General features: G+C 40.2%; 1 protein-coding gene across 15 annotated transcripts in view; it reads left to right on the top strand.

Annotated features, from left to right (window-relative positions):
• Positions 1–238: 238 nt before the first annotated feature.
• LUC7L3 (LUC7 like 3 pre-mRNA splicing factor) overlaps positions 239–11,107 on the top strand; it is a 30,662-nt gene continuing 19,793 nt past the window's right edge. For 5 of the 15 annotated variants that reach the window (XR_012375525.1, XR_012375526.1, XM_073883728.1 and 2 more), the window contains exon 1: positions 240–486. Coding sequence is in view for 7 of the 15 variants with exons in the window: in XM_073883728.1 (XP_073739829.1) it covers positions 388–486 (99 nt within the window). In the remaining 8 variants the exon portion in view is untranslated. Of the gene's footprint in view, positions 487–4,502; positions 4,648–11,107 lie in introns of all 15 variants that reach the window. The other 10 variants (XR_012375528.1, XR_012375529.1, XR_012375527.1 and 7 more) reach the window with 5 other exon arrangements.

The raw sequence follows: 11,107 nt of genomic DNA, 5'->3' as shown, positions 1-11,107 counted from the left end.
AGTGAAAGAGCTCGGGGAAGACCGGTGCCTGGGCAGGAAAGCGTGCAGCGTTACCGACCCGCGTGCCCATCGGTTCCGTCAAGCTCAGAGTAGGGCGGGGCCGCCCGACCCTGGCTGGATCCGAGCCCAGCCTCGGCAGGCTCCGCCCCCGGGCCGGCGGAAGCCGGCTCTTCCTCACCTCCCAGACCTGGGCGTGTCCCCCCGGGCGCACGCGCGCGCACGGCATGATGGGAAGGCGCCCGCGCGGCGGCCATTTTGTCTTGTCGGCTCCTCTTTAGAGGAGGCTTTTCGGCCTGCGAGTGGGCCGAAGGGGTTGGCGACTGTGTCGCCGGCGTTTTCTTTGGCGGGTGCCAGGGCTGGTGGCAGCAGCAGCCCGAGAAAAGCACCATGATTTCGGCCGCGCAATTGTTGGATGAGTTAATGGGCCGGGACCGAAACCTCGCCCCGGACGAGAAGCGCAGCAACGTGCGGTGGGACCACGAGAGCGTAAGTCCCGCGGGCCTTGGGTCTGTGCCCGGGTGCCGTGGGGGAGGGGAGCGGCGCGGACTGGGGCCCATCCGGCCCGCGGCGCGATTTGGGGCGCGGGCCGCGTCAGGGTCGAGTGTCTGATTCTGTGGCGGGAGGGAGGAGCCCGCCCGGGTCCGGGGATGAGGGATTTGTTTTTGTTGTTGTAGTATCGAGTAAGTCTGAGAGGGCCCTTGGCCGAATTGAAAAGCACCTTAATAAGGCAGGGAAACGCGGGAAAGGATTTTATTACATCTAGAGGCTTTGGAGTTTTCACCTCATTATGAGATAGGGAAAAAGGCAAATTTTTCCGTTATTTGGGTTGAGCGTCGTATTTAGACTGAAATTTCTGGCCAGGGTTAGTGGTAAAAATCGTGGCACAGTATTACTTCAAGAATGGTTCAATTTCGACGCTTATATGAGGAAATAAAATTTTAAGAGGTCATAACTTGGTAGGATTTCCCGTGATGATTTACAGATATGTTTGATAGCAGTACGTTTTAGTAAGCCCTTCATGTAGATGGTTGTCAGGGTTTTTTTCTTTCACAAAAGACTTTGATAAGAGTACAGGTACCTTGATGAGCACTGAGAAACATATAGAATTGTTGAATCATATTGTACACCTGAAACTAATAATAAAACACTGTTGATTATTTATACTTGAATAAAACAAAACTCATTTGGTCCTTTTTACCTTATGAGTAAGGGTAAATACAACCCCAGTTTCACAGATGAGACTTGAGAGGCTACCCAAGGTCTCTTGGCAAGTTAAGTGGCGAAACTAAACCTAATCTTTGTAGTCCTGGTCACTTTCCACAATCCTATCAAACTGACTCTGCAGATACTAGTGTAATTCACGTGTTTTGAACATGCAGTGTTATGTTAGGTCTTAACCTGAAGAACAGATGTAGATTTTAATTTTACTTAGCTTGCAGTTATAACCAAACAACATGATAATTTAAAGGCAGTTACTAATCAAAATAGGTATAGTTGAACAAATACTAAAAAAGTTAGTTGCGCTTTTTTTTTTTTTTTTAAGGTAGTCTTTGGTCAGAGTAAAATTTCTTTTTTGCAATGCAGGAAAATAAGCATGTTCTAGATGAGTCCTTTCGGTATCTTAACAAGTAAGTGGAAAGCTGTATTGGGGTGTTGCTTTATTCCAAAATAGTATGAAGGGTTATGGTAGAATTTATTGTGTGGGGTCAGATTCACACATTTGTCATTGACCTCAAGAGAGGGGAAGCTTTTTGAAAGCCTTGTCTCTTCTTTCTCTTCTCTTCTAGACATTGCGGTTTTCCCCCTGCTTGTTAAATAGGAAGCTGAGTAACTTGGTCGCTTGTTTTGACCCTCTTTCTTTCTAGGCATTTGTCATAGTGAAGTCAGTTTTTCTTAAACTACTTAAGAATCTTTCCGTCTTGCCTTGCAAAAAAACCACAAAAAACATTACGATTTAGTTGATGTGCAAATAGGACATTTTGGACATAATGTATTTTGGATTAAAGAGAAAATTGCTTTTCATTGCCTGCTTATCAACTGGAGCAGTCTACTGCCTCCTTGTTTTTGAACACGTGTTGTGAAGAAACTTTGTTTTCCTGGTGCTGGTATATTGCCACATTGCTTTCTATACCATGGGCTTATAGTTAGCAATGGGGCTCTGGGAATTGCAACTTAGGTTTTATGTCATCTCAGCTATAATCTTTCACTTACAGTGTTTCTCATTGATTTAAACTCTCGGTGCTTGTCACCAGGATTCTTTATGCCTTTAATGACAGATTGCACTTCATTCGGAATCCAGGGATTTGAAAAAGTCAGTTACTGGTATTTCAGATTCATATGGGGGGGGAAGGTTGGTGTTGACCTGGAACAAAGCACATGGCCTCTTCTACTAAATAAGAGTGAATTACTCTGGGGTAAAATAAAGCTGTGGAAGCTCACGGCATCACTTCCGGGTTATTTGCATATTCTTATGCTGTTGGTTGTTAGTGGTAAAATCCTGGAAAAAATGGACAGCCCCAGCATGTACTCTGAGGGTTCCAGGATCACTGCAACCTGATATTTCAAAATATTTTTACATTCCCATTCTATCTGGAAAATTTTCTTTGCTACCTTTGCACTAGATGGGAAAAGCTGTTTCAGCCGGGTGGGGTTCTTTTGTTTAACAATTGAAATGGAAACTTTACCTTAATGGTAAAGGTAGTTTTTGGATGTCTGTATCTGACACACCTGTGGAATTTGTTTTAAATGCAGATTTCTGTACTTCCCCCGAAGAGATTCTGATCTGTAGGTCTGAGGGAAAGCTCCAGAAATCTGGGTTTTCTTTAAATGGCCTCTTACAAATTGTAAAGCTTGTGAACTATAGCTTCTTGACCCACCTGATTAGTCGGGTTTTTAATTGTGAACCAGTAGCACTTGAAGCTCCTTTTTAAGTGAAGGATGCATTGGTGATGTAAATTATCGACCTTTCCTTTGTTTTTAGTGGTGTATGTGTAACCACTATCCCGGTTGAATCTTGGAAAGTGCCTTACTGAGGTTTTACAGCATTTCCAACTTCTTTGTAGATTGCTATCTCAATCTGAGAGAAAGTAGTTTTCAGCTAAAGTCAAATTAGTTTTAATACCATTCCAAGCATTCATTCATATATCCTACTGCCTCATTTATTAATATTTTACATTTCCTTGAGGTTAGTATTTTTGCATTAAGCAGTTTGTTTGCTCTGCTCTGTTAATTCTAAACAACTACCAGAGATGAGGAAAGCATACGATTTGCAACTGCCTAGCATGAGCACCTTTCATTTAGTGTGCACATGGGGAGATTTCAGTCTTTGCTAGAGATGGCATGAATAGCTTTCTAATTATCTGAAAAGATTGTAGGGGATCTCCCCTCCCCATTGATTAATTATTTAAGAGAAGGGGGAGGGGCAGAGGGGGAGAGAAGAAAATCTTAAGCAGGTTCTAGAACTCCCAGCATGGAGCACAGCACAGAGCTCCATCTCAGAACCCTAAGATCATGGCCTGAGCTAAAATCAAGAGTCGGACCCTTAACTGACTGAGCCACCCAGCCGCCCCCTATTTTTTAAATTTTTTTGGTAGGGGATTTTAAGCTTTGGTCTAGAGTTTTCATTATCTTTTGTATACTATAACAGGAACTTTATATTTCCAAATTGAGATTTTTACGTTGTAGATCTGAACCCAGAAGTGAAATTACTTAACTGTTGGCCTAACTCTGATTCTAATAATACCCAAAATGGGATTTCTTTGATCATTTATCAAGTTCAGGTATGCCCCCTGTTCAGTGAAGGTTTAATAATTTATGGAGGGAATTGAACTAAATGCTCTTTTCTAAAATCTTCAGAATGTTAACAAATATTTTCATTGACACTGAAAGCTGTTTGGAAAAGAAAAGTTAAAACTCCACATTTTTATTTGTGAACTTTGGAAACAAAAATTAGTACTTATAGTGCATGATATCTAAGTATTTTACTGGATAGTTTTAATTCAGTGTCACCAAAATGTTTTTTCTGTCAGAAATGTAGGCATTTCCGGTCCTACTCTGTAGTACGTGCTAAATGTTGGGCTTCTCCAAATTGGCAGCAGTCTGTGTGTTGTATGTGCACATAACTGCTGTTTGCTTCTTCTCAAAACATATACAGAAATAGAGTGAATTCTCTACATAAGAGGTAATGCAACATTACCAACACATTGCCAGTATTACTGCTTCTATGTTTCCTATCCTTTCTGTTATTTTGAAGTAATTCTATCATTTAAGCTTTAAAGACATCATTATATATTTTTAAAATATAAGGACTTCAAGAAGGCATAACCACAATATTACCATCACATTGAAAATACTAAGGTATTTCTTTAGTATTTGTTTGCTTTAGGAAAAATGTGTATCATTAGAGTTGATTTCTTCACAGAGGGAGAAACTTTTAGTAATAGTGCTTCATTGTTTTATGAAATATGCTTAATTTTCTCATCATTTCTCTCTTTTTTTTTAAGATTTATTTATTTATTTTGGGGGGAGGGAGAGAGAGTCTTAATCAGACTCCGTGCTGAGCCTGTCGCGGGGCTCCATCTCACGACCCTGAGATCACCACCTGAGTGGGAGCCAAGAGTCGGCTGCTTAACGGACTACACCATCCAGGTGCCCCAATTTTCTCATCATTTCTTAGTTGTAACTTGGGGAAATTTCCTGTATTCATTTATTCAACAAAAATGTAGCACCGTAATAGTGTGGATATGGCACGTGGCCTGAGAGAACCATCAGTCTGGTGGCAGATGTAAAGGAGTAAACGTGCTTTTGTAACACAATTTGGTACGTGCCACAGTAGGAAATGTATAGGGTCTAGAAAAGCACACGTGAGAGGAGCATCTAATAACCTAGACTGGGGTACTTGGGAAAGGCCTCTTAAAGTGGCCCTTAAATACTGGGACCTGAAGGATTAGTAGGAATTGGCCTGAGGGAATGGGAGAGAAGACATGTTACTAGGGGTTGGAGAAAATCTTAGGCCTGAAAAATTGTGAATAATGTTAGAGCTGGAGCCCTTGTTTGTTTTTGTTGGGGAAGGGGACATGTGGATAGGTGGGCAGGAATCTGGTTTTGAATGGTTTTTATAAGCCTTGTTAAAAGTTGGGACTAGGGATGCCTGGGTGGCTCAGTCCATTAAGCACCTGCCTTTGGCTCAGGTCATGATCCCAGAGTCCTGGGATCAAGTCCCAGGTCGGGCGCCTTGCTCAGCGGGAGGCCTCCTTCTCCCCCTTGCCTACCACTCCCTCTGCTTGTGCTTTCTCGCTCTCTCGGTCTGACAGACAAAATCTTAAAAAAAGAAAGAAAAGTTGGGACTAAAATTACATTGGGAAACAATTCTAAGCAGATCGAATATCAGATTGTTGCCAACATGATGAATTTTAAATGCCAGTATTTAGATGACCAGAAATAGAAATTGAATAAATACATTCTTTTTATGATTTGTTTATAAAATGGAACATGTTATCTCATGGAACCAAAAATGTATCCAAGGTTGTTAGTAACTTAGAAAACCAAAGAAACTCATAGTTGTCTGTAAAGACGTTTATATGTCCTTTAATGATTTGAAGGCTTTACTATCTGTAAATAATAACTAGCTGGCCTGACTGTTGGGGTGAGAAACAACTAGGAATACACTGACTTAGGGAAAGCAGTTTAACAAATAATGCAGATGGCTTTGAAAATATTTGATTAGCTCAAGGGGGAATTCTCTTAACTGATTCGAGTGGGTGTAGAAAGACAAAAATCAGTAAGGTATTCTTAATGTACTTTTGTGATCAGAAATGATCTAAATCAATGACCAGAATTGACTGTGCCTTGAAGGAGCGAATACTAATGCTAAAAAAAAAAAAAAAAAAAAAATAGGACTGTTTTTGTTAAGGTGGAAGTCTCAGCATATTTTGAGTTACATGCTTGCTAAAGTCTCCCAGTGTGTGTTGTCTTCTTTGCATTAAATATTTCTTTCCCTTAAAGATTGATTCCATTAATATATTGGGATTGATTTTACTATTTTATGTTTTCCCTCTGAGTTTAGCACCATTAAAATTATTTTTTTTTTACCAAAAGAGACATGCTTGCTATAAAAAATTAAAATTTAACTTAGAAATAATGAAAGTCTGTGCTTGCCTCCCCTCCCCATTGCCAAATCCCTCTAGAAAATTTAAAAATTGGTATGTTTCTGAGCCTTTTTCCTAATATCTTACAGACATATACACATACACAAGTGAAAGTTATAGATAGCTTAATGTAATATTACATAATGTGTAAATATATATTTAACAACTTTCATTTCTGTTGTGGCATCTTTCCTTGGGTACATGTAAATCTACCTTAGTTGGGGTGCCTGGCTGGCTCAGTTGGTAGAGCATGTGACTCTTGATCTCGGGTTGTGAGTTCGAGCCCCACGTTGGGTATAGAGATTACTTTAAAATAAAAAAAAAAATGTAAGGGCGCCTGGATTGCTCAGCCAGTTAAGCATCTGCCTTCAACTCAGGTCATGATCCCAGGGTCCTGGAATCAAGCCCCACATCAGGCTCCCTGCTCAGTGGGGAGTCTGCTGCTCCCTCTGCCCCTCTCCCTCCTTGTGCTCTCTCACGTGCTGGCTCTCTCAAATAAATAAAATCTTAAAAAAAATTTTTTTAAATAAAAAATCTTAAAAAAAAAAATAAAGGGGCGTTTGGGTGGCTCAGACAGTTAAGCATCTGCCTTCAGTGTGGGTCATGATCCCAGGGTCCTGCTCCACGTCGAGCTCCCTGATCAGCAGGGAGCCTGCTTCTCTCTCCTCCTTTGCCCCCACCCCCCACTTGTGCCCTCACATTCTCTCAAATAAATCTTTTAAAAAATAAAAGATAGGGGCGCCTGGATGGCTCAGTTGGTTAAGCGACTGCCTTCGGCTCAGGTCATGATCCTGGAGTCCCAGGATCGAGTCCCGCATCGGGCTCCCTGCTCAGCGGGGAGTCTGCTTCTCCCTCTGACCTTCCCCCCTCTCATGTGCTCTCTCTCTCTCATTCTCTCTCTCAAATAAATAAATAAAATCTTTAAAAAAAAATAAAAAATAAAAGATAATAAATCTAAATTTTTTTTAACTTTTTGTTCTCTAGTGGGTACATAGATTATATCTAATTCTTTTCCCATTACCAGCCAAGCTGCAGTGAACATTCTAGTACACAAAGCTGGGTCACTTGTAGGATGGGTTCCTAGAAGGATAATGGCTAAGGTGAATGCACGTTTTACATTTTGATGATGCTGCCAAATTGTCTCACAGCCCTCTAGGATTGTTTGGAGTGTCATTTTCCCAGCACTATATCACAGGTCAGATAATTGTTTTAATTTTTGACAATTTGACACTGTTTAATATGATAGAAACTTGCAATTAAAATATTTGAGTCAGATTTCCAAGATTGATTGTATTTCTGCTTTCTCTTCACTGGTAGTGACTTCAGTAAAGGATGATATTGAGATTGAACTCTTCTGGCCAGTCGTGTTGCCTTAGTTTTATCAAGAGGATAAATCACAAGAATTCTGGCCACCCTACTGTCTTGGTACCTACCCCTCCCACCTTTGGTTATCAGACTGTGATAGTATTTTTAAAGATCCTTAGTCCCTGGGGATTAATGGGTAGAGTAACATTTTGATGTGCCATTGTGTTACAGTGTATCTTAAGGAGAATTGAAGAGTGGAAAGAACATACAGAACCAGATTAAGAAAGGGGGTTCTAATCTGGATTCTGTAAATAACTAGATACCTTTAGGGCAGGTCATGTGGTTGCTCTCCCTTGTCTCACATGGGATGATTGGACTGAATTGTAAGAAGCACCTGGTTAGCCCACTGGCAGGCATGTCTTACTTGGTATACATAGTGCCTAAAACCATTTAAAAAAAAAATAACTAGTATTGTAAAAGTCAGACAAATTCGCCCCTCTCTCCCAATGTAACAAACATATAATTTAAGTGTTAAAATCTCACTGTGGGTGCGCCTGGGTGGCTCAGTCACTGCGGGTCTACCTTCTACCTTTGGCCCAGGTCATGGTCCCAGGGTCCCGGGATTGAGCCCCATATCCGGCTCCCTGCTTGGCGGGAAGCCTGCTTCTCCCCCTCCCCTTCCAACTCCCCCTGCTTGTGTTCCCTCTCTCGCTGTGTCTCTGTCAAATAAAGAAATAAAATCTTAAAAAAAAAATCTCACTGTGAAATAGTGTCTCCTTTTTTTATATGCGGAAATCAAGGCAGAGTTAAAGTCTGTAGTTCACAGTGGGTGTCAGCCAAGATTCAGACTGCACTGTATTCTCTCTCCAAGCATACCTGTTTACACTAGCCCATTTCATATTGTTAGGTCTTTTTCACATGTTGTTTTCCTTATGCCTAGAACGTCTTGCAGGCTTTCTACTTCTGAATTTAAGAACCAGTTCAAGCTTCATCACCTGTGATGACCTGACATTCCTGACTAAAATCACTTCTGTATCTAGTGTTGCATGTATATTCTAGTAACTTTGTTTTTTGCTTTTGACTGTCTTCTACTAGACTGTGATCTTCTTGAGGAGTGGGTCTTACTCATTCTTGGATTTCCTGCACTGTTTTAGCACATGTTAAGTGTTAAGTGATTGTTGAAGTGCCATTTTCTACCTTTTAAAATTAAAATGTCACTTAAAATTAAATGCCACTTTAATTTTTAAGGTTCTTTTAAAAACTCATTTAAGTAATCTACACCCAGCGTGGGGCTTAAATTCACCACCCCAAGGTCAAGAAAGAGTTGCAGACTCTCCACTGACTGAGCCAGCCAGGTGCCCCTAAGTGCCACTCTATTTTTTTGATTGATTGATTGATTTAAAATATTTTTTATTTGAGAGAGATAATGAGCCGGGGTGGGAGGCAGAGGGCGAGGGAGAAGCAGACTCACTGTTCAGTAGGGGGCCCGATGCTGGGCTCCATCCCAGGACCCTGAGATCATGAGGTGAGCCTAAGGCAGATGCTTAACCGAGTGAGCCACCCAGGCATCCCCTAAGTGCCAGTTTATATTAAAATCCCATGCAGTACATACTAGATTTGAGAGTGTGTTCATTTTATTTTTAATTGACAATACTGTTTTGAAATTGTATTTTATTTAAAAACTGACATAGTACATTTAAAGTTTTGACCACTTAAAATCTATGTTTGTCTATTTATTTTTTTTTTTTTTAACGTGGGACTTGAACTCCTCATGGTCCTGAGATAGAGAGTCCCATGCTCCACCGAGTCAGCCAGGTGCTCCAAGAATCTGTTTTTTAGAAAGTCTAATTTATATGAATAAGGCTTAGGTTTTAGAGTAAAACTACATAGCTGTGGAAAATCACAAGTATTTTAGTTTTAAAATAAAATAAAACAGTTTATGACAAACCTTGAAGCTAGTAGTAATCACCAGTCTTACAGAAAGCCGTGCGATATATGGTAAAGCCCAAACTCAGATCTGGGTGAGTTTGATTTCAGTGAAAAATACTATTAAAACTAAGATTCAATAAGTACTATATTGATATTTCATTACCAAAAAGAATTACATGATTTCCTTCTTAGAGAAAGTTTGTATTGGCTTATGTTTTAGAGTCAGGAGAGGGACCATGGAAATGTTTATTCCTTTTGTTCTTTTAAAGATTTTTTTTTTTTTTTTTTTAAGTAACCTCTACAGCCAATGTGGGACTCAAACTCACAACCGAGATCAGGAGTCACATGTTCTACTGGCAGAGCCAGCCAGCCACCCCTATTTTGTTTTAATGATGAGCCTTTTTTGAGGATCATAGAGATTGACCCAGTTTAAACAAAGGAACAGTAGTGTTATGGGGTTTTTTTATTTTTTTAAGATTTTATTTATTTATTTGACAGAGAGAGACACAGCGAGAGAGGGAACACAGCATGGGGAGTGGGAGACGGAGAAGCAGGCTTCCTGCCAAGCAGGGAGCCCGATGGCGGGGCTCCATCCCAGGAGTCTGGGATCATGACCTGAGCTGAAGGCAGACACTTAACGACTGAGCCACCCAGACACCCCAGTCTTATGTTTTATTAGTTAAGATGATAAATAGAAATTATATTAAAAATAATAAAATCAAAGTAAGATGCACAATAGTAAAGTTTCAGATCTATGAGCGCCACGTACTAAATTTATTTTTAAATTATATAACTGTACAATTTTTAGATGTAAATGCTGCCAATAACTTACTAAGCTATTATATGTAATTATTACAGTTATTAGAAATTTGTTAAATAAATTTTGAGCCTTGGGAACCAGGGTTAATGGTCTGAAAGATAAATGGCATACTCTCTGTCTCTCTTCTCCTTCCCTCAAATAAAAGATTCCTAGTTATTTTTAAGATTGAGTGTTGGCATTGGTATTTTATTGTGATACACTTACTGTGGATGCCAAGTGAAACAAATCAGACTTTTTGATAATTAGAAAAGTATATAGCATTTTAAAATACCACATGAGCACTGAGAATTTGGAAAATAATTTGAAAAAACACTAACTGTGAGCATATAGGAGTTTTCTTAATACTTTATTTGTAAGAATGTTTAAATTGCAAAGAATAATTTTAAAAATCCAGTATTTAGCAGTACTTCTAAAGAAAATGATACAGAGATACTCTAGGTTAATATTGATATAAAACTAAATCTTTATGATTTTTGAATCTTAATTTTTCTTTATGACCTTAATTCTTCTGGACAATGTTTATGGAACTATATTACTTCAAGTGTGAAACAGTTGATCTTTGGGGTACCTGGCTGGCTCATTCGGTAAGAGCATGTGACTCTTGATCTCAGGGTTGTGAGTTTGAGCTCCACAATGGGTGTACAGATTATTTGTAACCTTTACTCCCAACGTGGGGCTCAGACTCAAAACCTCAAGATTAAGAGTTGCATGCTCTACCAAGCCAGCCAGGTGCCCCATAGGTACTGCTTTTTTAAAAGTTGAGGGACGCCTGGGGAGCTTAGTTGGTTTAGTGTCTGCTTTTGGCTCAGGTCATGATCCCAGGATCCTGGGATCAACCCCAGAGTCCCGCCCGGCCTCCTTGCTCAGCGGGGAGCCTGCTTATCTCTCTGCCTGCTCTGCCTGCTGA

The sequence above is a fragment of the Callorhinus ursinus genome, unplaced genomic scaffold, assembly GCF_003265705.2.
Source record: "Callorhinus ursinus isolate GAN/ISIS: 27379988/994484 unplaced genomic scaffold, GSC_fseal_2.0 scaffold52, whole genome shotgun sequence".
NCBI lineage: Eukaryota > Metazoa > Chordata > Mammalia > Carnivora > Otariidae > Callorhinus > Callorhinus ursinus.
Note: the sequence above shows the minus strand (reverse complement) of the source record. Positions and strands in the feature narration are given on the sequence as shown.